The 27,184-nt window shown below is 42.1% G+C and overlaps 1 protein-coding gene across 1 annotated transcript in view; it reads left to right on the plus strand.

Moving 5' to 3' along the window:
• Ptpn9 (protein tyrosine phosphatase non-receptor type 9) overlaps positions 1–27,184 on the plus strand; it is an 84,785-nt gene that overhangs the window by 19,930 nt on the left and 37,671 nt on the right. Inside the window, exons 2-3 of the mRNA XM_036192695.1 lie at positions 24,081–24,224; positions 26,655–26,744. Of these exons, the coding sequence (XP_036048588.1) occupies positions 24,081–24,224; positions 26,655–26,744 (234 nt within the window). The remainder of the gene's footprint in view (positions 1–24,080; positions 24,225–26,654; positions 26,745–27,184) is intronic.

Genomic DNA, 27,184 nt, shown 5'->3' on the forward strand with positions numbered 1-27,184 from the left:
CTCTGAGCCTTTTCTCTGTGTACTCCTTCTTCCCCTTTATCTTTTGATTTCCTTTTTGCTTTTGAGAGAGGGTTTCATATACTCCAGGCTGTCCTCAAACTAGAATTTCCTGTATAACAGAAAATGACTTTGGACTCTGGTTTATTTTCTTAAACTTTTAAAGTATTATACTTATTATGGTGGTGTATATGTGTTCCTGTTCTTTCTTTCCACCATATATCATGATTGGGTGCTTCCAGGTGCTTCTTGACCTCTAACCCAAATATTTGATCATACCAGCAAGGAAACTATTCAGAGCAGAGTCATAGAAAATAATAAGAGTATGTACAAGAGAGCAGCAGGGCACACGAGTGAAAGTACTCGTCTTAGTCACTGTCCTTTTCATTGCTGTGAAGAGACACCAAGACCAAAGCAACTCTTTTTTTTGTTTTTGGTTTTTTTTTTTCCTTTTCTTTTCTGAGACAGGGTTTCTCTGTGTAGTTTTGGTGCCTGTTCTGAATCTCGCTCTGTAGACCAGGCTGGCCTCAAATTCACAGAGATTCACTTGTCTCTGCCTCCAGAGTGCTGGGATTAAAGATGTGTGCTACCACTGCCCAGCTAACCCTGATTACTGTTTGTGGCTTTGTTTTATGAAGTTAGGGAAGACTGGTTACTAAGGGCACAGTGAGGGTTGTTTGTTTAATATATTATATGCATTAATTTTTCCTACTGCAGATGTCCATGGTGCATCTGATTTTAATATGCATAGGCATAAAATGGTAAATTCCCTAAAAGATCACTTGGAGGACACAGCTTGCCTTAGTGTTCGTGTACCCCAAACCACTTTGAGCTGTATCAGCCCTTATGTTCTTTTACTGGTTACATTGGGAATGTGCTTGAGTAGAAACTGCCAAAAATTCGGCTGGAGAAATGCTCAGTGATGATGAGCATCTACTGCTCTTGCAGAGGCCTAAGTTCAGTTTGGAGCACTCCAACTGAAAACTTCAAACTAACTCCAGTTCCAGGGGGATCAGTGTCCTCTTCTGGACACCACAGACAAGTGCACTAGCGTGTACATCACTACAAGACACATGTACACTTACTAAAAATATAAAATCCCTTTTTTTAAGGGAATTATCTATATTTGGTTGTTGCTAGGGGTGAAGAAATGTATACTGTTGATCAAAGAGTTTTGGAATTTTGAGGTCCAGCCTCTTAATTTCCTTCCCAGGGGGCCCATGGGAGACTCTACCAATGGGACAGAATGTGAATCTATATTCACCAGGTTCTTTGTTCGTTACTTTATTCCTCTCTGACAAAATTCTATCTGTACAGCTTTAGCTCAGTCCTCATAGTCAGCTCCTCTCTGTGCCCAGTTTTCCTGTCCTCATAGTTTTAGTAAGCTCCTGTGCTTTTGACTTGTCTTCCTCCTCTGTTCCTTCGTCCTGCATCTTTCTCTCCTTGCTTCTTACTCCTGGCTCTCAGAAAACTACAAGAGATCACCTACTGAATCTCTGCTTTTCTCTCTTCTCTATGGCCGTGCAGCTCTCTCTCTACCATCTACAGAAAAACTGCCTGTTTCTTTCCAGTTCTTACTATACCTGGTTATGCAAAAAGTTCTATTGTCCTCAGTCAATTAATTGCTCTATAATGCCACTAGGCCTGAAGGCAAGGGATGGTCTGAGCTTCATTTACACAAGAAGCAAAGCTATGCATCTACAGCCTGCTTGTCTCCTAGGCTGTGGGGGTGGGGAGGAGTTAATTACCTAGAGGTTCAACAGGTCCAAGAAGCTGAACTGTTTGCCAAATGATCTAGTAGTATATGGGCCCACAAGAATTTCATAGCAGAAGACAGCTAAAATATTAAAAACTGAATAACACCAAATATTCTGTGATAAATGGCTTCCTCTAGAAAAAAAAACTTTGAAATTTCTAGGTATAGCTTTAATATCCAGCTGAATCTCTATAATATTCTTGTGGCCCGCAAGAAGAGAGAGAGGTGTATGTTTAGTCCCATGCATGTGGATGTCCAAGGGAGTTCTGAGGTTGCTAGGTGCATTGAAGAGGGCATGTATGCACAGCACGGTCAGACACAGGAACTAAAATGCCAAATGCATTGTTACAGGAGGGAGCAGGGGTTTGCATAACCTAAACCAAATAGGATCCCACGGCCAAGAGACCATCATCATTTACATATTTACTTATTAGAAGAGTGTACACAGACATATATGCAGGCAAAACCCCACATACGTGAAATAAGGTAATTTTTAAAAATTAGCCGGGTACTGGTGGCACACACCTTTGATCCCAGAACTCAGGAGGCAGAGGCAGGTAGATCTCGTGAGTTTGAGGTCAGAGTGAGTTCCAGGACAGCCACAGATAGGACAGTAACAGATTGTTACACTGAGAAAATTGCTACTAAAGGCTCATCTTACCTCATAGCCTAGCTTTGAGACTTTTTCTCCTATGGAAATGACTTTTAGGTTTCCTTTGGCTGTGTGGTTCACTCTGCCAGCAACAATGTACAGCAGTAGGAAGCTGTCTGCAAGCTTTTCCTTATATGAAGTGACCAGTGGACTTTGCTCTTGCTGAATGCTCAGGAGCTTCCTGTTCTTCAAATGTTTGTTTCTTTTCTGTTTCCCTTCTGTATTTATAGTCTTTGGCCTCATAACCTCTTGACATTTGAAAGTTTTTGTTGTTGAATTATTTTTTTCAGTTATCTCTTGGAGTTTTTTATTATATATACACTTTGACAACCTACGTTGGAAATTTTTTTTTTTTCTTTTTCTTCTTATGCTAGGCTAGGGCAAGCACTCTGCCTATGGGCTTCAAGCTCCACCACACCCCCACTCCCCATTCTGTTTATTTTACTTAAATCTTTTGGAGGCAAGGCGTTCTCCTAAGTTGCCCAGGTTGGCCTTTCAAATCTGACCCTCCTGCTGCCCTAGCCTTCTGAGATCAGGCCTGAGTGAGAGAGTAGTTTAAAGTCGGACAGGAAGGGATACCACTTGTGTTTAGTAAACATTAGCAAATACCTCTAGAAGGAAAGTGAGTATGGCACATGTACTAGCTTCCTGCCTAAGACTAAAGGTTCAAGGTCTTTTGACCTTGTCTTTTGAAGACAGTCAACTTAGAAGTAGGAACAAGAACAAGCTAGGTGTGGTTTCATATATATTCCAAAGTGCTCTAGAGGATCACTTGAACCAGGGATCTGGAGGCCAGAGAGAAATAAGGTACAGGAGGGAAGGAAGACAGGACTCCTTTGTCTCTAGGTCTCCCAGCCACTGGTCCTCCTCTGAGGTAACAGGTGTTGCCAGTTTCTTGTGTATGCTTCAGAGTAACTGTGCTGGAACAAACCCTAATATCTATCTACTTTATTGATGGATACTATAGGTCGTGTACTTCTCAAGACTGCTCTGTGTAGTGGAAAGACTACTATAAAATTTGAAAACATTTTGATTCAAACTTAACCATTTATTAGTTAAGTGACCTTGGACACTTTACCTAGTTCTGTGACTTTTTTCTTCCTCTTTTCCTCCTGTTCCCTTTCTGTTGTTCTGCTAAGGATCAAACCTAGGGCCTGGTATAAGCTAGGGAAGAAGTCTTATCCCTGAGCCTTCATAGTTAGTAATACCCAGGTTACCATTCTGTTGAGTGTGCTGCATGTAGAGCTCTATGTTTGATGCATAAGTGCTTCACAAATGGTTACTAAAACAGTCCTTGTATATCTTCTTCCTGAATGCTGGGTTACAGTCATGAGTCACCATGCCTGGCTTCAAATTGTCTTACTATGACTGGAGGCCCTCCTTGAACCAAGTGACACAGTCTAGGGGTCTTGATTGAGTTAGGTGGTTTTTTTTTTTTGTTTTTTGTTTGGTTTTTTTTTCCAGTTAAATAATTAAAAGGCAGGACAAATGTAAACTTAAACAGCCTCTGACTCCTGCAGAGGGAGGGGGACCTGCAGAGGGAGGGGGACCTGCAGAGAGGGAGGAGGACCTGCAGAGAGGGAGGAGGACCTGCAGAGGGAGGAGGACCTGCAGAGGGAGGAGGACCTGCAGAGGGAGGACCTGCAGAGAGGGAGGAGGACCTCCATGTATCTCAGACAGCAGCCTAAACAAAGAGAGGATCAGTTGTTCTGATGTCTCATGCCCATCATTTATTTAGTTATTTGTTTGTTTGTTTTGTTTTGTTTTCTAAGACAAAGTTTGTCTATCCCAGACTGTCCTGGATCTCGCTCTGTAGACCAGGCTGGCTTCCTACTCAGAGATCTGCCTGACTCTGCCTCCAGAGTGCTGGGATTAAAGTTGTGTACCACCACTGCCCAGCCCATTTAAAAAATGTTCTTAAGCTGTAAATATATATTTTATTATCTTCTCAGATAGGAAGCAAGCACGTTAACCACTCTTGATTTTTTTTTTAATTTAAAAAATATTGCCTAAATTAGGAGTCTTTTTACAATTTACCATATGTAAATTGGGTTTAAAGTCCCTGTAATCTAGGATAGAACACAAAGTAGAAGACATGACATTTGAAAGAATTCAGATATTCACGTCAGGTTATTTATTTTGTTAACTCTCATTACTCCAACTGAAAGGCTCAAAGTTAAAACAAAGCAGAACATTAAGGAAAATAAGCCATCGTGGAGGCCTGGTGTTGTTGCCTCTTTAGTTTAATAATAACAAAAGATGTGATGCTACTCAGAGGGTCCAGTACAGTAGGACTAAGAAGTTTTATGGGTGCCGCCTTCCTTGGTTTTTGTCTCCTAGTTACACCTTAACCAAGATGGTGGCCAAGTCACATGACTGCCTCCATCTTGATGAAGTCACCAGCAAAGAGAGTGGTAAGCCACATAGTTACTTTTTTCTCAAGGGGAGCCCAGCTCCCATCAGGCAGGAGTCCCGGTGGGACCCACCTGTCTTACAGATGAAATATGGACTTCTGTATGCTTTTGTTCAGACTCTTTAGTTAGTTAGAGGGCAGAAAGGAAGGAGGCTGCAATTAGCAAAATAAAGAAATCAGGGGAAGCAGGGCTGGAGAGATGGCCCAGAGCTTAAGAGCACTGGCTGCTCTTCCAGAGGACCCAGGTTCAGTTCCCAGCACCCAAAGGGTGTAACTGCCCGTAACTCCAGTTCCAGGGCATCCAACATCCTCATACCAATGCACATAAAATAAAATAAATTATTTTTTAAAACAGAAGAAATCAGAGGAAAGAATTTCATAGTTTCAGCTCAGAGTAACTATGATCAGTTTGAAGTTTCTCGGATAGCTTTTAGGGAGGGAGAGAAGAAATTTACCTTCATCCAATTTCACTTTGAAACAGTAGTTGGGCTATCTCACTCTTCTCATCTCCCAAGAGACAGGGGAAGAGGTACAAACACTGAAAAATCCAAAGGTCTGTCTGTCTCCAGGTCAAGAGTAACTTGTAAAATTTCCCTAAAAATGTCTTCTTCGAACAGTGGGATCAGGTTACCTCAACAGAGGGAGGCAGCCCCATCAGACCTTGTGCAGTTTAGGGCCTGTTTACAGACGTCTAGTCACCACATTTTCCCTTCTTCCTTCCTCCCTTTCTCCTTCCCTCCCCTCCCCTTCCCTCCTTCCCTCCCTCCCTCCCTCCCTCCTTTCCTTTCCTTTCCTTTCCTTTCTTTTCCTCTCCCTCCCCCTCTCTCTTTTTTCTTTTTCTTTTACTTTTTGAGACAGTTTCTCTGAGTAGCCCTGACTGTTCTGGAACTTGCTGTATAGATCAGGCTGACTTTTTACTCAGAGATCTCCTGCCTCTGCCTCCTGAGTGCTGGGATCAAAGGTGTGCATCATCACTGCCCAGCTCTCACCAAGCATTTCAGCATGCTTCTTAGAGTACACAGACATTAGAGTTAGGTCTGACTGAGTGGACCTTCTAATTAGAAGGGTGGGGGAGGGTGCCAGCATCTTAGGAGACGCACCATCCTATCGTCTTAGAGTTTGGCCTGATTTCTTACCTTGATGAGTATGCAGTCCTCAAAAGAAATCCCAGATGAACCCCCAAAATGATGCAGTCTAGGGGTCTGGATTGGGTTTGTTTGGTTTGGTTTGGGTTTTTTGGCTTTTTCGAGGCAGAGTTTCTCTGTGTAACTCTGGCTGTCCTGGAACTGGCTTTGTAGACTAGGCTGGCCTCAAACTCAGAGACCTGCCTTCCTCTGCCTCCCAAGAGCTGGAATTAAAGGTGTGTACTGCCCAGCAGAATCAGGTTCATTTTCTCTGCCAGTTAAAGAATTCAAAGGCGGGGGCTGGAGCGATGGCTCAGAGATTAAGAGCACTCACTGGCTGCTCTTCCAGAGGTCCTGAGTTCAATTCCCAGCAACCACACGGTGGCTCACAACCATCTATAATGAGATCTGGTGCTCTTTTCTGGCCTGTAGGCATACGTGAAAGCAGAATACTGTATACACAATAAATAAATCTTTAAAAAAAAAAATTCAAAGGCAGGAAAATCTGAACTGCAGCAGGTCACAGCAGAGAAATCTCAAGCAGTTCTGATGGAGGGCGTTTATTGAGGGTGAGGAAACACACATGTTTCAGAGACACACAGAAAAAAAACTCTGCCAAGAAGAAGGACTTGACAAGCCAAGAAATCCAGTGACTTCGCCAGAGCTGGGTTTTGAAGCCTCTGAAGAGCCCCTCCGCCCCCCTTTTAGGGTTGGTCAGTTTGAAGAGGATGGTTGATTGGTCAGCAGCTCTTGTGTGACCATCCTGAGCAGGCTTTGAACTTGTGGAGCCAGCCCATCAGCAGGAGACCTGCTGGTGGAGACAAACGCTGCCAGGCTTTTGTTTCTCGTCAGGAGGGCAAAGAAGATGCTGGCAGTCTTGGAAACTGACCACCTTTATTGGTCTAGCCAGGGCTCTCTGGCCCCTCTCAATCTGTCTAACCCATCTCTCATAAAGAAGAAAAGTCATTTTTGTGTGTTTTGGGGTAGGATAGGTTGGGTAGGAATGGGTGGGATTGGGAATTAAATCTAGGACTCTGCACATGCCACAGGCCATCTACCACTGATCTACATCCCCAGCCCAAGTTTAGCATTTCTAAGGGAATAAAACATTTTCTGTTTGTCAGCTGTTGGAGAATCATTGGGCCTTTAACACTTGGCTGTTGGAGTGTTGATAAGCCTTGCTCCTTTCCTTCCACTGGAAGGAAGTCATTAACACTAAAGAGCTTTTCATGTTTAATAGCCTAATTAACTCTGCCATTCCCTGTAGTCTGAAGCTTGGGGGAGTTTTACTTGTTCAGCCTTGGTTTCCTATTGTTCAGTTCTCAGTGTGATGTAAATCTTTTAATTGTACTTAGCTTTCTTCCCTTTGGTTCTTGTATAGTGTTGATGTAACAGATGGGAGAGTACTGAATTTCTGAACCATTCCATTTATTTTCTTTGAGAGGGTGGATGGATATTAAGTGTTTCTTCATAGTTATTTGGCTTTAACATTTGTAGGGCATTGAGTTTAAAGTTAATTACTTTTAGTGGACAGAAGAAAAACTTTCTATCATACAGTCCATTGATATCAGAATAGAATATCTGTTAAGTAAGTTACTGCTGTTCTTTTTGTTTGTTTGTTTTTATATAACACAGTATGGCCTTCATTAACTTACTGTGTAGCCCAGAATGGCCTTAACTACCTGATCATCCATGTGCCTCTACAGGCTGACATCTTCTAAAGAAAGAGAAGAAAAGTTTTTGTTTTTTGTTTTTGTTTTTTGGTACTGGGAATTAAACCCAGGGACTCCTGCTAGGCAAAGAAAAAAAAGTGAATACTCACTATGTAAGATTTTGTGTGCTAGATGTTTTTATTTATTTATTATGTTTGTGCGTGCGTGCGTGCGTGCGTGCGTGCGTGCGTGCGTATCTGTGACTGTGTTGAGTGCAGAGAAATGTGCCATTGTGCCTGTGTGGAAGTCAGAAGAACCCTGATCTCTCCTTCCACCTGTATCTGAGGCAGATGTCTTTTGTCTCTGTAGTTTGTACTTCAAGCTGTCTGCCCTCAAGTTACTAGACAAGTTACTTTGCCTCCCACTCTAGCAGTGCTGGGTTTACAGGCACTCCCTGTTGCATCTGTTTTGACATGGGCCCCAGGGATTGAACTCAGGTCCGATCAGGCTTATGAAAGTAAGCCTGTTACTCACCAAGACCTACATGTTGTTTTAAGCAATTGATTCTGAGTTCTAGAAATGTTTTTGTCTAGAGTAGTTTCATTAATGATTTATAAACCAATTATATTTACCATATCCTTTCTGATGGGACTTGCTGTTTGAACATAGAAAACTTAACTGGGAAATGAAAGATTATATCCTGTTCAGATAGATGAAACTGTGATAAATTATATGTCCTGCTTTATTTACTATGAATTGTGAGGCATAAAATTTCTTGTAGCTAAGTCCTGCACAAGGCATCATTTAAAAAATACACACATTGAAATATTTCAGTTTCTCTTCTTTTGAAGAAGAGCATCAGAAATAAGAAACAACTGAAACTAACTTTTAAAATAGTTTGGTCACCTGTAGAGTACTTGAGAGATGTAGACAAGAGGATGGAGCATTCAAAGCCAGCATGAGCTACATAGTGAGACTGATTGAAACAATAACAGCTAAAATAAAAAAACAATTTGGTCCATGGAAAGAGAGCAAATAAATAGCTTGAAGGAAAAGTCTATAGAAATCAGCTAGATTATATATTTTCTAAAAAATAGTGTGCCTGCTGTATCTGTTTATATTTTAAAAAATAGAATATTTTGTTAATTCTTTGACATTTTTTTGTTTGTTTGTTTGTTTGTTTTTCGAGACAAGGTTTCTCTGTAATTTTGGTGCCTGTCCTGGGACTCACTCTGTAGCCCAGGCTGGCCTCGAACTCACAGAGATCCGCCTGGCTCTGCCTCCCGAGGGCCGGGATTAAAGACAGGCACCACCACCGTCCGGCTAATTCTTTGACAATTTAATACAAGTAAACAACGTATTTGATCCTTTTTACCCCTCAGTTCATCCCTCCTTGGAACCCTCAGCATGCCCTGCTTCGTATCTTGTCTTTTCTGTGACCCACGTAGTCCTGTGAGTGCTGCCTGATGGTGGTGCCTGATGGTGGTACAGGTAACTGCAGCTGCAGGAGTTCCAGAGTACAGTGACCCTGTCATGCCAGAAGAGAGCATTTCACAAAAATTCCCACCATCCCTTCCAGGGTGTTCCCTGGGCCTTTATGGTGTTGATTCACTTACTGACATCCTTCTCAGGTTGAGCTGTTTGCACCTACCTGTTGCTTGTGGAGAAAAGCGTCTCTGGTCAAGATTCAGGGCAGCACTATGGTTGGAGACACAAACATTTAGGTGCCAGTTTGTCAACATACCTAGTAGACAAGGTAGAGCAGTAAACCGTTCTTAGGGTCTAAGACCTCCAGCATAATGAGCTTTTGATCAGGTAGGTTCATAGTACAGGCATGGATTCCCTCTTTGGGAACAGGTCTCAAATCCAATCCAACAGCAGTTTGGTGCCACCGTAACCTTTGTGCCACTATTTCACTACTGGGCACATCTTAACCCTGTAGGTTGGTATTGTAGCATTCAAGGTTCACCAACTGAATTTAAAAAAAAAAGAAAAGAAAAAAAAAAAAGAGGAGACACGAGGGCTCTTAGGTATGGAGGAGGAGAAGGTTTAGTATAGATATAGGGGGAGTACAGCCAGAGACATCTGGAAAGGTCCACACTGAACCTGGCCAGCAGACTGAACTGGGCCATGAGAAGATAAAGGGGTAGAGAGTGTGAGGAGAAGAAGAGAAAGGAGGGGGGCCCAGGAGCCAAAGAGGTCAGCAGTGAGCCAGGAGACCAAAGGGCAAGAGAGCCAAAAGACAAGAGACCATAGCGCCAAACAGCAGCAGAAGTGATCTAGGGATCAGATGCTGGGAGAAGGGAAGTGAAGCTAGCCGTGGGTATTGAGTTTAGGGTAGGGGTGGGAATTGCTAGCCAGGATGACTGAGTAATGGGTACTTGTGAGTTTGAGAGTTGCTCGGAGAACCTGGTGGCCAGTATCTACTTTGATATGTTACAAAAGCACCTCAGTTAGCCATTTGTCCTGAGTTTGAGACCTAACACCAATATCTAATACTACTGATACACTTTCTCCCCCAGCAAGCTCGTGGCCTCTTCCAGTGTTAGGAGATCTAGCTCTAGCAAGGAGAAAGTTTCCATGTCAGTTCCAGCTTGGTTTCTCAGTGTCCTGTGACAAAGTGTATTGTATCTTCAACTATAGGGTCTCACCATCTAGTTCTGGAAGGCAGCTGTATTAGTTACTTCTCTGTTGCTGTGGTGAAATACTATGACCAAAAGCAACTACAGAAAGAGTTTAACTTTCTGTTCTAGAGAGCTAGATGTCCATAATGGCAGTAAGGCATGGTGGCAGGAACAGGAAGCTGAGAAGTCACATGTCAACCAAACACACAGGATGGTGGGAAGCAGAGAAAGAGAACTAGAAGTGTGGTGCTGCTATAAACCTTTAAAGCCGGTCCCCAGAGACATGTTTCCTCCAGCAAGGCTGTACCTCCTGAAGGTTCCTTAGCTCCCCAAGGGGACCAAGTGTTCAAATACATGAGCCTATGGCAGACATTTCTCACTCATTCAACCACAGTAGACTGTTGTGGTAGCGCACGCCTTTAATCCCAGCACCCCAGAAGTAGAGGCTGGTGGATCTCTGTGAGTTTGAGGTCAGCCTGGCCTACTGCGTGAATTATATAAGCCAGCCAGGGCTACATAGTGAGATCCTGTCTTAAACAAACAAACAAACAAACAAACAAACACAACTCAAAGCAAAACAAAAAACAGAACAGCAAATAACACAGCAACCAAGAACAATGACAATAGTACGTGTTTGTGGTCCTCTGTCCTCCCTGACCAAGAACTGAAATGGCAGTGTCTTAGTCTTATATCACTGTGATAAAAACCCATGACCAAAACAACCTACAGAGGAAAGGGTTTATTTCAGGATATACAGTTGTATTCTGTCATGAAGGGAAGTCAGGGTAGGAACTCACAGCAGGAACTGTAGCAGAGGCCATGGAGGAAGACTGCTTACTGACCTGTTCCTCATTAGCTTGCTCAGCTTGCTTTCTTATGTCACCCAGGACCACCCTGGGTCCTCTCATATCCATCATTAACCAAGAAAATGCCCTACAAACTTGGCCTACAGGCAATCTGGTGGAGGCATTTTTTCTCATTTGAGGGTCCTCTTTCTAGATGTCTAGGTTTGTGTCAAGTTGACAAAAACCAACCAGAACAGGAGATAGCCTGTGTCTGGCACTGAGAGTATTCATTTAATAACCCATATCTTCTGGGAGAAGTGTTGTCTATCCACTGGGTTCAAATTACTTTTTTTAAAAATTACATTACTTGAGTGATAAGTTTTTGCACCCTGAAGGCCTCTCCACTGATGCCTAACATGGGTGGTGGGAGCCGGATTTGGGTCCTCTGCAAGAACAAGTCTCATAACTGCTAAGCCACCTCTATTCCTAAAATGAAAATTTCAAGACATTGTCTCACCTAGGTACTCAGGGTAGCCTTGAACTTACTTTGTATTCTAGGCAGAACTTGAATATCAAATCCTTTTTGTGCCAGCCTCCATATAAACCCAGCTATAGTGTATTGTCTATAATATAGAACACTTAAAAACTTTTATTAAAGCCAAGTGTGATATCATAAAAGCTGGGTGTGATAGTGTACGGCTGGAATTCCAGCACTTGGGAGGCAGAGGCAGTCAGATCTCTGAGAGTTTGAGGCTAGCCTGGTCTACAAAGTGAGTTCCAGGACAGCCAGGACTATTACACGGAGGAAACTCTGTCTTGAAAAACCAAAAAAAGAAAGGAAAAAAAAAAAAAAAAAAAACACCAAAACTTTAATTGACTGAATTCGGTGGTACATGGCTCCCAACCTATAATCTTAGTTCCTGAGATGTGAAGGTCACAGTGTCATGAATTCCAGGCCAGCCTGGTCTACATATAGAGATCTTTTTCAAGCAAACAAACAAGTAAGTAAATAACAAACTAAAACATAAATGAAAATCCAGAAGCCTGTATCCAAAACTTAGTAGGCAGAGGCAGTCACATTGTGAGGTCCAGGATAGCCTGGGCTATGATGTCATCCCTTTTCTTAAAAATAAAAAAAATAAAAAAAAAAAGGAAAAGGGGCTGGAGAGATGGCTTAGTGATTCAGAACACTGGCTGATCCTCTAGAGGACCTGGGTTCAATTCCCAGCAACCACATGGCAGCTCACAGTTGTCTGTAACTCCAGCTCCAGGGATCCATGGCACCAGGCGTGCATGTGGTACACATATCTATGCATGCAGGCAAAATACGACATAAAGTAATTTTTAAAAAAATTAAAAAAAATCCTAAACCCCAAACAAGTAAAAGCCAAAACCAGCCCCAGAACAAAACAATGAAAAAATTTGACGAAATCATGTTGTTGTTGTTATTATTATTATTATTATTTGACACAGGGTTTCTCTGTGTAGTCTTGGTGCCTGTCCTGGATCTCACTCTGTATCCCAGGCTGGCCTCGAACTCACAGAGATCCGCCTGGCTCTGCCTCCCAAGTGCTGGGATTAAAGGCGTGTGCCACCACCACCTGGGGACCATGGCAACTCTTATAAAGGAAAACATTTAATTGGGGCTGGCTTACAGTTTCAGAGGTTTTAGTTGTTAGTGTCATGGTGAGAAGCATGGCAGTATGCAGCAGCCATGGTGCTGGAGAAGGAGCTGAGAGTTCTACATCTTGATCCACAGGCAGCATAAAGAGACTGCTACACTAGGCCTAGCTTGAGCACATGAGATTTCAAAGCCCGCCTCCACAGTGACACACTTCCTCCAACAAGGCCATACCTTCTCCAGCAAGGCCTCATCCGCTGGTAGTGCCACTACATATGGGCCAAGCCTTTCAACACATGAGTCTCTGGAGGCCATTCCTATTCAAACCACCACAAGTAGCTTAAAAAAACCCAGACATTGAGTCTTGTTTATTTAGGTGTTCAGTCTAGGGTGTCCAGCTACATTTCCCCCTTGATGTATGTCCTAGATGAAGCAGTTCCTTTATTATTATTATAACAAGTAGTCTCTCGGTTGGTGCAGTGTTGTTAAGGTGAACCTGTGCTCAGAAGCGAGTTGTCTCCTCAGTGTTCTGCTGCTGTGTGGAGACACCATGACCAAGGCAGCTCTTACAAAGAAGCATCTGATTGAGGGCTGGCCTAGTCATTTGTCATATTGCTGTGAAGAGACATGGCCGAGACAAATCTTATAAAAGGTAGCATTTGATACCAGGTGGTGGTGACACATCTTTAATCCCAGCACTCAGGAGGCAGAGGCAGATAGATCTCTGTGAGTTTGAGACCAGCCTGGTCTACAGAGTGAATTTCAGGACAGCCAGAACTGTTACAGAGAAACCTTGTCTCGAAAAACCAAAAAAATAAGAAAGAAAAAGAACTAATAAAGGAAGCATCTAATTGGAGGGTGGTTTATGTTTCAGAGGCTTATTTCATTATCACCATGGCAGGGACCATGGTGCCTGGTGGCACACAGACGACAGGTACTGGAGCAGTAACTGAGACCTTTACATCTTGATCAGAAGGCAGAGAGAGAACCTGGTTCTGGTATGAGGCTTTTGAAATCCCTAAGCCCACCCCCGGTGACATTCTTCCTCCAAAAGGCCACACTTGTTCCTCCCAATCCTATCCCGAGTTCCACTCCCTGGCCTAAGGGCCATTCTTACTCAAACCGGCACCCAGGCCTGTGATCTCAGCGTCATGGAGACCGAGATAGAAGAACCACAAGGTCAATGCTTGCCTGGGCTACACAGTGAGTTTAAGGCCAATTTGGGCAGCGTAGAGGGATATGTATCTCAAAATAGAAGGAAGAAATCGGGAGCTGGGCATATAGGCGAAAACAATTTGTGCTCATGATGGCAGTGTTAGTCTTGGTACTACCACTATAGTCTGGAAGCCGAGAGAAAGGACTTCGGGAAGAGAGTAGATGTAAGAATACTATTCTGTGTGGTTACAGAGCCCCAGAGAAGGGATTGCCCCCTTGTAGGTTTCTCCTCCTCCTCCTCCTCCTCCTCCTCCTCCTCCTCCTCCTCCTCTTTTTTTCAGATGGGTACATACTGTAGGTTTTAATTTGAAGCTGTGCTGTTGGGTAAGATGGATTAGAAAGGTTGAACTGATGTAGGCTGAAGGCACATAACAGGAAACCCAGTTCTAAAGAAATCTGTCTCGATTGAAAGAAATTTTTGTGTGAAACAACTAGATTTAAAAAAAGAAAAAGAAAAACAAAAACAAAAAACAGGGGCTGGAGAGATGGCTCAGAGGTTCAGAGCACTGACTGCTCTTCCAGAGGTCCTGAGTTCAATTCCCAGCAATCACATGGTAGCTCGCAACCATCTGTAATGAGATCTGGTGCCCTCTTCTGTGTACATAATAAATAAATAAATCTTTAAAAACAAAACTAAAAAAACAAGCTGGGCATTGGTGGTACACGCTTTAATCCCAGCACTTGGAGGCAGACAGATCTGTGAGTTCGAGGCCAGCCTGGTCTACAGAGCAAGATCCAAGATAGGCACCAAAACTATACAGAGAAACCCTGTCTTGAAAAACCAAAAAACAAAAAAGAAAAAAAGAAACCATCATTTATTCAGAGATTACTGTGTGCTATCTATGGCTGTAGGTGCTTTCTCATCCATTGTTCCATTTAGCCTTATCTTTTCAGAGAAAATTGAGACTTGGAGAGACAGTCAATGACTTGTTCAAGTAACACATTGAGTGAATGAGAAAGGACAGACTCTTTACTCCCAAACCACTCCACATTGTTCCGTGATGATTATATGGCTGGTATCCCAACAGACAGTTGGTGGTTGTTGCTGCTGCTGTTATTGTTACTGTTTTGTAGTTTGTGTATGTGCACTCCTGGAGAGGTCTGCCGGCCAGTGTCTTCCTCAGTCGCTTCTCTATCTTCCTTGTTTGAAAAGGGTCTCTCACTAACCCTGGAGCTTAGCAGTTAGCTAGGCTGGCAGTGGTGTCCCCAGTGACCCTCCTGTCTGCACTCCACCCCAGTTCTGGAATTATGGGCGCACATGGTGATACCTGGCTCAGTTTGGGTATTGAAGTTGCATATTGTGCAGCAAATATTAATAGCCATCGAGCTATCTCCCCAGTTCTGTGGGGTTTAAGATAGGCTCTCACACAGGGACTTGGAACTTGCTGTTTAGGGTAGGCTGGTTGCAAGCCTCCCGTCCTTGCCTTTCCGGTGGCTTTTTAAGTGGCTGTTTGAAGATCAAACTCAGGTCCTCCTGCTCTATTGCCCCAGACCTAGAAGCAGCTATTGTTCTTTTGAAATATTTTATTTTTATGTGTATATGTGTGAGTGCCTAAGGTGGCCAGAAAGAATGTTGGATCCCTTAGAGCTGGAGTTACAGGCAGTTATGAGCTGCCTTATGTGGGTTCTAGGAACCAAACTTGGTTCCTCTGCAAGAGCAACAACAGCACTCTTAAATTTGAATCATCTCTCCAGCCTCTGGGAGCATCTTTCTTATATGTCTGTACTTTACTCTTCCAGGTTACTCAGAAATGTGGAAGTGAAGGTATTACCCATGGAACTGAGAGTACCAACATACTTTTCTTGACTCAATATACCTAGTCTCTTGTCCAAAACTCATTTCTGCGGAGACTATGTTTTTATGTTTTTCTTTCTTTCTTTCTTTCTTTCTTTCTTTCTTTCTTTCTTTCTTTCTTTCTTTCTTTCTATCTATCTATCTATCTATCTATCTATCTATCTATCTAATGACAAGGCCTTACTGTTTAGTTCTGGATGTTCTGGAACTCACTATGTAGACCAGGCTGACCTTGGAATTCACACAGATTCTCTGCCCCCCCCCCCCAATTCTTCTGCTGGCATTAAAGGCATGCACCACCATGCTTAGCTATTTCTTAAAGAAGTATGTAGTTAAGGGTCACTAGATAATTAGGGATGTCCAAATGTTGTTAACACCTTGTCCCTTCCTAGAATGTATAAATGGAATACCTACAAGTTGGCAGAATCCTCACATTGGTTTCTCAAACTACATAATAAAGGCTATTATGGTTGGAAAGGACAAAATGGAAGCCATTAGAATTGCCTTTACTAGGGAAAACAGTAAGCCTAAAACAGTATCACATCCCTAATGCAGTTTTAGAGAAATTAATGCCATTGTTAAAAGCTTCAAAGGCAAGGGTGATGATCCCTACCATATCTCCCTTTAATTCTGTTTGGCCTATGCAGACGATATATGAATCTTGGAGAATGAATTGACTATCACAGAGTCAACCATGTAGTAACTCCAATTGAATATGCTGTGCCTGATGTAGTATCTTTATTTGAGCAGATTAATACATCTCCTGATATCTGGTATACCGCTATTGATCTGACAAATGCGTTTCTTCTCTATACTTGTTCATAAGGACCACCAGAAACAATTTGCTTTCATCTGTCAAGACCAGCAGTATTCCTTGACAGTTTCACCTCAAGGGTATGTTAATTCTCCAACCCTGTGTCATAACTTGATTTGAAGGAGTCTTGATTGTCTGCCTCTTCTACTGGTCCAATAAATTGAAGACATTATGCTAATTGTACCAAATAAGCAGAAGGTAGCGACCAATCTGCACTTGTTGGCAACACATACACACATTAGAGGATGAGAAACTCCAGTCACAGTTCAAAGAGTCAGTGGTGCAGGGCAGGTAGACATTCCTTCTCAGGTGGAAAAGAATTTGTTGTGCTTGTCTCTCCTCCCACTTGGAACGCAGCACATTTGGTGGGACTGTCTGCATTTTCGGGCAAGGCACCCCTCACTTGGGTGTGTTATTCCAGCCCATATACTGAGGGATTCAGAAAGCTGCTAGTTTTGAGTGGGGGCCTGAAACAGGAGAAGGTTCTAGCTGCTCTGCCATTGAGCCATATGATCCAGCAGACTCAATAGGGATGCTGTTTGGAGTCTTTGGCAGGTTTGCAGCTGTTTGGAAGCAGGCCCTCAAAAGTGAGTCACAGAAGAGACCCTTTGGAGCAAAGTCTTACTGTCATTTGCAGATGACTGTTCTTCCAAGAGAGACCGTTCTTGGCCTATTTTTGGGCCTTAGTAGAAATTGAACATTTGATAATGTGCCACCACGTTACTATGTGATCTGAACTTCTTGTTATGAGCTGAGTATTTTCTGATGCATCAAGCCGTAAAGTTGGATGTACACAGCAGTGATCCATCCTCAAATGGAAGTGGTATATGTGTGATCTGGCCTGAGTAGATCCTGAGGGCACAAGTAAGTTACATGAAGAAATTGCTTTTTGTCATGGTGTTTATCATAGCATTTGAAAACAGTCTAGAACATGCACTGTATCAGTGTTTTGTTTTTTTAAAATGTGGGTTCCAGTGATCAAACTCAGATTACTATTCTTGCACAGAAAGTGCTTTTACCCATGGAGGCATGTTGGTGTCCTTGGAATGTATGTTTATTAAGGAAAAGTGAGAAACAACTCCCAACTCTAGGAGGGGTTCCACAGAAGGAATTTTTAACATTGCACTTTTAAAGAATTTTATTATGGGGCTGGAAAGACGGCTCAGCAGTTAAGAGCACTGGCTGCTCTTCCAGGCGGACCAGGATTCAATCCTTGGCATCTCATATCAGGTCATAACTATCTGTAACTCTAGTTTCAGGGGATCTGACATGCTTTCCTGGCCTTCTTGGGCACTGCACACATGTGATACCTAGACATGCATGCAGGTAAAACATCTATATACATAAAATAAAAATAAATCTTAAAAAATAGTTTTATTTATTTGTTTTTGAAACAGGGAGGGCCTCGTGTATCATAGTTGGCCTGAAATTCTCTGTGTTCCTTCAGTCTTCTGAGTGGTAGAATTTTAGGCATGTACTTCCATACTGAGTTTATGTACAACTAGGGATTAAACCAAGGGCTTTCTGTACTTTAGGCAATCACTCTGCCAACTGAGCTTCCTTGACAGCCTCATTTATGAGATAGGGCCCCACACAGCTTGGGCTGGCTTTGAAATCTCTGTCCTCTGACTTACCTTGAACTAGGTAGTCCTCCTGCCTTAGCCTCCTGAGTGCTAGGATTATAGGTGTGTGCCACTAACATCCAATCTTGTTGGTTTTCTTCTCTCTGATACTATTATTTCAACATCAGTCAATAACGTCCAGAGTGACATCTGCTTAATTTCCAGATTTCATTGCTGTTTTATGGCAGGTTCTCCAATATCTTTGGCCTTGTTGCTATAGTCAGGAACTTTCTTGTTGCTTTTTAATCTGAACATGATTGTGGCCTTTAATACCAGCCCTTGAAAGGCAGAGGCAGGGGATCTCTAAGAGTTAAAGACCAGCCTGATCTACATAGGTGTTGTAGGCCAGTTAGGACTACTCAGTGAAATCCTCAAACAAACAAAAAAATCCACCTCAAAATAAGTCCCAAAACCCAAATAAACATGATTAACTTGATTTTGGGAGTGTAATTATACTCTCAATCATTTGATTGTACTGGAACAAATCTTACTTTTACTGGAAAAGTCTGCTGAAGGGGATTCTAAGTAATAGTGCTAGTTTTTTGGTACATTAATTCAGATCTTTCCCAAAGGAATACCAATGCTGTTTGAACTATGACTCTTTGCAACTACTTAGAACCCTAGCTATATTCCAGTATTGACCTTGAGCTGAAGTAGTTTCTAAGCTATGACTCATCTTTTGGCTTGTTCTTTTTTTTTTTTTTTTTTTAAACAGGAAATACACAGAGTATTAATTTGAAGAATTTCAGTTATCCCTCTTAAACAGTATGTTGCTTGTCAGAGTTGCTAGGACATGCTTTTCTGGTAATTAACAGGCTACCATTGAGTGTATATGTGCTCATTGGTTGAGTATAATTCACTTGTAAGAAGATATATAAATCTGTCTAAGAAGACTGTGAAGATAAGACCATCCTTTTTGACTTCTTTCAGGGGTTCCATCTATTTCACCAGAGGGATGGAGATGCAGGAGGTTGAGGCTGAACAGAACAGGTGGCGTGTGTGTGTGTGTGTGTATCTGTAAATATCGCCTCACTGTTTACAGTACATTGGTCTCTCTTCATGCAGGGCCTTTTATAAGCCAAACCAGGAAGAATTGTTCCCGTACTTAAAGCCAAAAACAACATCCTGACCAGCAGGGGGACAGAGGTCAGCTCAAGGCAACAGCTATTGGGAGGGAGCTGCAGGACATTAAGAACTTTGGAGGATGTTACAGAGAGAAACCCTGTCTCAAAAATCCGGGGGGAGAGAAAAGAACGTTGGAGGAACTGAGTTGTTTAAAAAGAAGACAAAGTGTAGAAAAGAACACTTGGTCTTAGCCAAAAGGCTGAGAAGTGATTAGAGAAGGGCCAACACTACATCATGTTATTTCTGGAATTGAAGATTTTCACAATCATAGAAGCAGAGAGTAGAAAGGGGTGGGCACCAGAACTGGAATGTGAAGAGAATGGAGAGATGATAATAGTCAAAATGTGTGAAGTTTCAGTTACATCTCTGCATAGGGTAGTAATTACAGATAATAGTAAGGTGTTATATATTTCTAAATTGCTAAGAACATTTCAAATGTTTTCATCAGAAAAAATAATTATTTCAGCTAATATATAGGTAATATATTGATTTAATCATTCTGTACTATATGAGTATATGTTTATATGTAGGTATAAAAACATCATGCTGTTCCCCATAAACATAACATTTGTCAGTACACATGAAAACAATACAAATTAAAAACATGAAACATTGTCTATGCAGTGAGTTCAAAAACTACACCCTGGGTGTGATGACCTCTGCCTTTAATCTCAGCACTGGGGATGGTGGGGAGTGAGGGGGAATGGGGTTAGAGGCATGTGGATCTATATGGATTTAAAGCTAGCCTGGTCTATAAAGAGTTCCAAGCCATAGTGAGATCATGTCTCAAAAAAGAAATGAAGAAAGGTAAGATGTACTTTGAAGGAAGTATATGAAACCTGTGTGAAACTGATACTCTGTCTGGCCTGTTACTTGCTATGTAGACCAGGCTGGCTTAGAACTTGTGGAGATTCTTCTGCCTCTACTTCTTGAGCACTAGTATTATAGATTTGAGACATTACATCTGGCTTTGTTTTGTAGCAGTTGCCTGGGAGTTCAAACATTTCATTCTAGAGCAGCAGTTCTTAACCTGTGGGTCACAATTCCTTTAAGGTAGCATATCAGATATCCTGCATATCAGATATTTATTTACATTACAGTTCATAACAGCAAAATTATAGCTATGAAATAGCAAAAATAATTTTGTAGTTGTGGCTTACTGTAACATAAGAAATTGTATTAAAGAATTGCAGCATGGGGCTGGAGAGATGGCTCAGAGGTTAAGAGCACTGACTGCTCTTCCAAAGGACCCAGGTTCAATTCCTAGCACCCATATGGCAGCTCATAACTGTCTGTAACTCCAATTCCAGGAGATCCGAAACCCTCACACAAAACACCATGCGGGCAAAACACCAATGCACATAAAACAAAAAATTAATGTTAAAAAAAACAGAACAAAAGAAATTGCAGCATTAGGATGGTTGAGAACAACTGTTCTAGAGGGAAGTTCCTTAAAGCTCAGGAAGTTCCAAGAACTAAATTTGAAACATTTCTTCCAGGAAGGAGAAGAGGTTCATGATACTTAGGAAGTAGACAACTTACAAGTCTCAAGAAGTTCCTGAAGCTAACAAGATACACAGGACCCACACCCTACCCACACCTCCCACACCCATTTCCTCACAGAAGCAGGAACAATTGTTAGAGGTAGGAGAGCAAGCACAGTATCTAGAAGGGTCTTTCTGACTCATGTGCTGCCTGCAAGTTGTGCAGACAGCTCTAGGAATGTAGCTTTCCAGTGTCATCACTCAGGTTGTGAGTGATGCAGTTGCCTTTGAATTAATTGTCCCTGCTCCTGTGACTAATCTCAATAAACTCATTGGTTTTCCAAATTGAAGTTTGTGTAATTGTCATTTTCATCTGTAGTTGGTTACTTATCTGGGATGAGTAGACATTTGGTTTTCATCTCCACAGTAAGTTTCTCCTAACAGGCTCCTAGAGCATAGCTTATCACTGTGAAGGGTCATCTTAACAACTGGGTATGTATTGATCATATCTCCTTCTGATCATTTATATTTCCTCTTTCTGCCTATACATTGTTTGATATATGTTCCCACAGCTAAGCAATGAGAAAGGTGTGTTCTTTTACTCTAGTGTTTTATTTACAAACAACATCAGAAATCCATTACAAAAGTAGATTTAAATAGTGATTTGTTAAAGTAGGCATAGTTGCATACTCCTTTAATGCAACATTTGGGATGTAGACATAGGATCTCTATGAGTTCCATACCAGTCTGGTCTACATAGTGAGTTCCAGGCCTGCCAGAGCTACACAGTAAAACCCTTTCAAAAAAAATCATAAAAAATGATATGTTCACCAAAAGCATACCACATTTATTTGGGTCCTTCCTGACTGACTGGGGCTTTGTTTGGGCATCTGTGCCTGCTTTTCTTCTTTCTTTTCTCGTTCTGATGCTGGCCACTCACTCTACAGATGGAACACAAATGGATTTCTTGGGGAGCATTCTAAATTTGTTCTGTTGTCTTCTCTGAGACTCAATTCTGTGGAATGGCTTCATTTGTGGGACAGTGTGATCTTCTGAAAGTTTTTCTTCATGACTGTTTCTTAACTCTTGGATGTCTGTGCTTGGTTAGTTTTTCTGCCTCTCCCTTCATAGTGGTATAAGTTACAGTGCCTCAGTTGCAAGGCTCTAAAACTCGCCTGTGCTCCAGGCCTTGGACTTTCCCCTGGTTTATAAAGGTCCTTTGTGCTTTCCTAGAAAATCCGGGATGAATCAGGCGCTATGTTGTAAGGTATACTGATACTTCTGGGATTCTAGTGTGATAGTTGTTTAAACAGTATGTAGCAATTTGGATTGGGTTTGCAAGGGAGGACTGTTGCCAAGTCTCTGAAGTAGGCCGTTACCCTTAGCCTTTCCCCCATCTTTTCTTTTCTTTTTTCTTTTTCCCAGAGCTGAGGACCAAACCCAGGGCCGTGTGCTTGCTAGTACCACTGAGCTAAATCTCCAGGCCCCATCCCCCTTCTTTTCTTTCTGTTTGTTTGACAGGGTCTCATATGTCCCAGGCTTGACTTCTGTGGAGCAGAGGATGGCTTCAAACTCCCGATCTTCCTGTCTGGCCTTCCAAATGATGTGATTATGTATATGTGGCAATACACCCAAGTCTCCTTTTCTTTCCACTTTCTCTATCCTATTTCTCTATGGAGCCCTGAGGCTAGCTGTGTAGACCAGAGTGGCCTAGAACTTTGGGCCAAGTCTTCTGACGTTTTTTGCTTCTTTTTTTGTTTGTTTGTTTTTTGAGACAGGCTTTCTCTGTGTAGCTTTGCGCCTTTCCTGGATCTTGCTCTGTAGACCAGGCTGGCCTTGAACTCACAAAGATCTGCCTGCCTCTGCCTCCCCAGTGCTGGGATTACAGGTGTGCTTCACCACTGCCTGGCTTTTTTTTTTTTTTTTTTTTTTTTTTTTTTTTTTTTTTTTTTTTTTGGGCTTCTTGAGTGCTGAAATTACAGGCATGTATAACCCTTATCTTTCTTTCCATCACACACACACACACACACACACACACACACACACACCCCTTGAGGAAAGGTCTCAATTATATAATATAGGCTTGGCTATACAGAACATTCTAGCTTCAAACTCTATGCTGGGTACATTTAAAGCCATGTGCCACCATGCCTAGCCTCCCCTCCTCCCCTTATTTTTCAACTGAAAAATTAGTGAAAAGAGATTTCCTTAGTCAGTAGTCACATAGTAGGTGGAGTCTCATGCCATTGAAGCAGCTACGGTTTAGTGTTTTTCCTTGACATTGATGGTAGCTTAAGAAAGAAGTATGGCTTAGTATGAGTAGATACATCTTTTTGTATTGTTTTTTCGAGACAAGTTCTCACTAAATAGCTGTGCTGGTCCTGGAACTCACTTTGTAGACCATGCTGGCCTTGAACTCACAGAGATCCTCTTGCCTCTGCCTCCTGAGTGCTGGGATCAAAGGTATGTGCTACTATGCCCAGCTGAGTAGACACATCTTAACTGTGAGTTGATTGATTGATAATATGCGTGTTGTTAAAGTTCAGAAATTTCATCATTTTCTGAACTAATAGCCAAAAAAAAGTTTCTAGATGAATAAAACAGAACCTCAATGCAGTAATCTTTTAGCCAGTCAAAATATATGTGCACAGAAATCTCAACTTAAATAATTCTAAACGAAGCAAGAGCTGTCTTGGCTAAAGACGGGGCACTAGCAGAGTGCTCGAATTCCCAACTCTTTTTTTGTTTTGTTTTGTTTTGTTTTTGTTTTTGGAGACAGGGTTTCTCTGTGTAGCTTTGCGCCTTTCCTGGAACTCACTTGGTAGACCAGGCTGGCCTCGAACTCACAGAGATCCGCCTGGCTCTGCCTCCAGAGTGCTGGGATTACAGGTGTGCGCCACCACCGCCCAGCTCGAATTCCCAACTCTTAGGAGGAGTTGTTTCTCAGTGTTTCTTCAGGTATCCCAGACCAGTTTCCTCTCTCTGAACTGACTCTACTTTCTGGCCTAAGATGTAAAGAATAAAATTACACAGATTTTAACCCTTTTAAAATATTTTCCCATTAAAATTTGAAATTCTTCTCATTTATTTGTCTGTATGTGTGCACATTTGTGCAGTGGAGGTAAGAGGACAGTTGCAGGAGTCTGTTCTCTTCCTTCCGCCATGTGGACCTGACAGTGAACTAGGGGCGGGTGCCTCTCCTGGCTGAGCTGCCTTTCTAGCTGCCCGCCCGCTCCTCTTGTTTTTGAGACAGGGTCTCATGTGGCCCAGACTGTCTAAAACTTGATATGTACCCAAGTCTTGTTTGGGGAACAAATAATAATCTTTGCCTGCTTGTTTCTTTTATGTTTCCAAAATATGTTCTCTTTTTCCTAATTATTCTCACTTTGTTTGTTAAACAGGCTACTAAGCAGTTTCTTGAGGAGATCAACAAGTGGACAGTTCAGTACAATGCTTCTCCACTCTCCTGGAATGTGGCTGTCAAGTTCCTCATGGCCAGGAAGTTCGATGTGCCTCGTGCTATAGAGCTGTTTCATGCCTACAGAGTAAGTGGACCAGACAGACAGACAGGCTGTGATGGTTGAGCTGAGTATTGCTGTTCTTTCTGCTATACTTGACACACGTTGATTTTCTAGTTCTCTCCATACCTGTTAAAAATGGATCAAAGTCCACCAGCCCTGGGAGAGCTGAGATTGGCCTGGCTGGTTCTTGAAACACTGCTTATGCATCCAGAGTTTGCTTGTAGACCAGTATGCTATGGTGGTTGAGGCTACGGAAGTACTAGATGTCATCCTGTGACAGCTCCTTGGAGTTTGAGTCCTTGCTCTCTCCTCTGCCTCCTGCCTAACCTGTTTGGTACACTTCCCAGGTATTTAAGGTCCTTTGAAGTTTTAAAAAGCTGCCATTCTGATGAATTTGTTTGTTTTGTTTTTTGAGACAAGGTTTCTCTATGCCCTAGAACTCAATTTGTAGACCAGGCTGGCCTCAAACTCAGAGATTTTCCTACCTTTGCCTCCCGAGTGCGGGGATTAAAGGTGTATACCACCACTGCCCAGCCTTAGTAGTGTTTCTATGCAAACATAGCTACATCAATCTTTTGCAATTTTTAAAAATTTACTTTGTTGTTTAGTATGTATGAATATGTATATGCACCATGTGCATACCTGGTGCTCATGGAGGTCAGAAGAGAGCATTGGATTCCCAAGTACTAGAGTTACAGAAAGTTGTGAGCTGACATTTGGGTTGCTGGAGATGGAGACATGGTCATCTGTCTATAAGAGCATGGGTGCTTTTAACTGCTGGGCCAGCTCTCCAGCCTCTTGATCATTTTTTATTTTGTTTTTGTTTTTCAAGACAGGGTTTCTTTGCATAGCCTTGGCTGTTCTGGAACTCTCTATAGACCAGGCTGGTCTCATAGAGAGCTGCCTGAACCTACCTCCTGAATGCTGAGATTAAAGGCCTGTGTCACCACTAGCTATAATTTTTTCTAAAGATTGATTTTTGTGCTCTGTTTTGTAGCATCTTTGATAGAAATGCTGTGTGTTATGTTACTTTGTGATTAGAAAATTACTTTGAAGAAATATACTTTGGGGGGGCGGGTTTCGAGACAGCCCCAGTTGTCTTGGAATTTGTTGGGTTGGCTTGAAACTCACAGAGATCGGCTTTCTTCTGCCTCCCAAGTGCTGGAACTAGAGACATGCATCACCATGCCTGGCTATATCGCTACAATATTAACTGTGCCATGATTGCTACATAGAGAGTAGACAATTACAGACATGTTCTGATAAGATAGCAGTACTGGGGAAGAACATTTCATTAAGCAAAGGAAGCATTTCTAAAGAAATAACTTCTAGCTAGACATTGTGGCTTACTCTTTTAGTCCTAGCATTCAGGAGGCAGAAGCAGTTGATTCTGTGAGTTCCAGGCCAAGCCTGTTCTATGTAGTGAGGTCTAGGCCAGCCAGGGCTACATAGTGGCACTCTGTTTCAAAACAAACAAACGAAACACCTAAGGGATGTGTGGGAATCAAGCATTGGTCAAGTATGGTAAGATGGCAGAAAGTATGGGCTTGAGAGCAGCTCAGCTGTTAAAGATTTGCAGCCAAAAATACAAGGCACAGTACGTTCAAATGCCCAGTGCTGGAAAGTGAAATTTAGCTAAGGCGAAAGGTTTTGTGGGAGTCAAGGCATGGTAAAAGACTGAGTAAGAGATTGAGAGCACAGATCAATAAAGCCAGATCATTAAGACCTCAGAAATCCATTAATGACACAAGCAACTTGATAGATTTTTCCATATTTGCATTCCAGAAAGATCTTGACACAGTAGGTTTTGGAGAGTATATCTCAACTATTATCCTTGAGCCAGAAGAATCAGTTTGAAGACTGTTATACTTACAGGGAGAGATAATGGCAGTATTATTAAGTACATAATGTCAGGGGAGATGAAGAAAAGCGGACAGATTCTAGAATTCAAATGATAGGAGCTGCTTAAACTGGTGTGTGATGAAAAGGAGTCAGGTATTCTGGGTTGGGACTATCGAGTCAATATCAGGTGCTGGCATTCGATAATTTAGGAGACATTGAAGTGGGGTGGGTTCATGTAGAAAGAAAAACATAATTTTAGTTTGTCTGTGCCTTTGGAATATCCAGATAGACATGCCCTGTAAGCAGCTAGAATCTGAGTGTGGATTAAAGAGAAGAAATCTGCACTAAAACTAGAGATTTCTGAATGACTAAACTAGAGCTGACCATTGGACACATCAGAACAGATGGTCTTGTTAAGGTAGCTTTGGACAGGAATTTTGGTAACAGTAAGCTGCCCTGGAATGCATAAGGCATATTGCTAAGGCAAAGGAATTCACAATTCATTTAGTTGACTTCTGAGGTTGCCTAGCTTTGAGATTTGATGGCTCCATAAAGTCGTTCTGGGTATATTGTCTTTTCATATTAATTATCTCTTTATTGTTTCCCTTTTAGGAGACAAGAAGAAAGGAAGGCATCGTGAAGCTGAAACCTCACGAGGAACCTCTCCGTTCTGAGATCCTCAGTGGGAAATTCACCATCTTGGTGAGTCTTTTGAAACTGTCTCGTGCTTTTGTTACTTCCCATCCTAGTTGTTGTTCTAGTTGGGGTTTTGTGTGTAGGTTCCTGTCAATACATTTTGCTACTAAATTATTCTAACAATAATTGAATTATTACTAATTAAAATTGCTAGTTATTAACAATAGTTGAATTATTATTGAGTTATGGAGCAGTAGACTTAAGATTTTTCTCCATTGATACTTTTTTCTAGACCTGAGGATCGAACCCAGGGCCTTGCGCTTGCTATGCAAGCGCTTTACCACTGAGCTAATAAATCCCCAACCCCTCTCTCTCCATTGATACTTTAAAGTTGTTCGTCAGCATCTGGGAAGGGTTAATAATATGTCAGGACATACCCTTACTTAATGGAAACTCTCCATTTATAGAGATCTCTTGGCCTCTCAGATAAATATGTAATAATATGT

The sequence above is a fragment of the Onychomys torridus genome, chromosome 7, assembly GCF_903995425.1.
Source record: "Onychomys torridus chromosome 7, mOncTor1.1, whole genome shotgun sequence".
Taxonomy (NCBI): domain Eukaryota; kingdom Metazoa; phylum Chordata; class Mammalia; order Rodentia; family Cricetidae; genus Onychomys; species Onychomys torridus.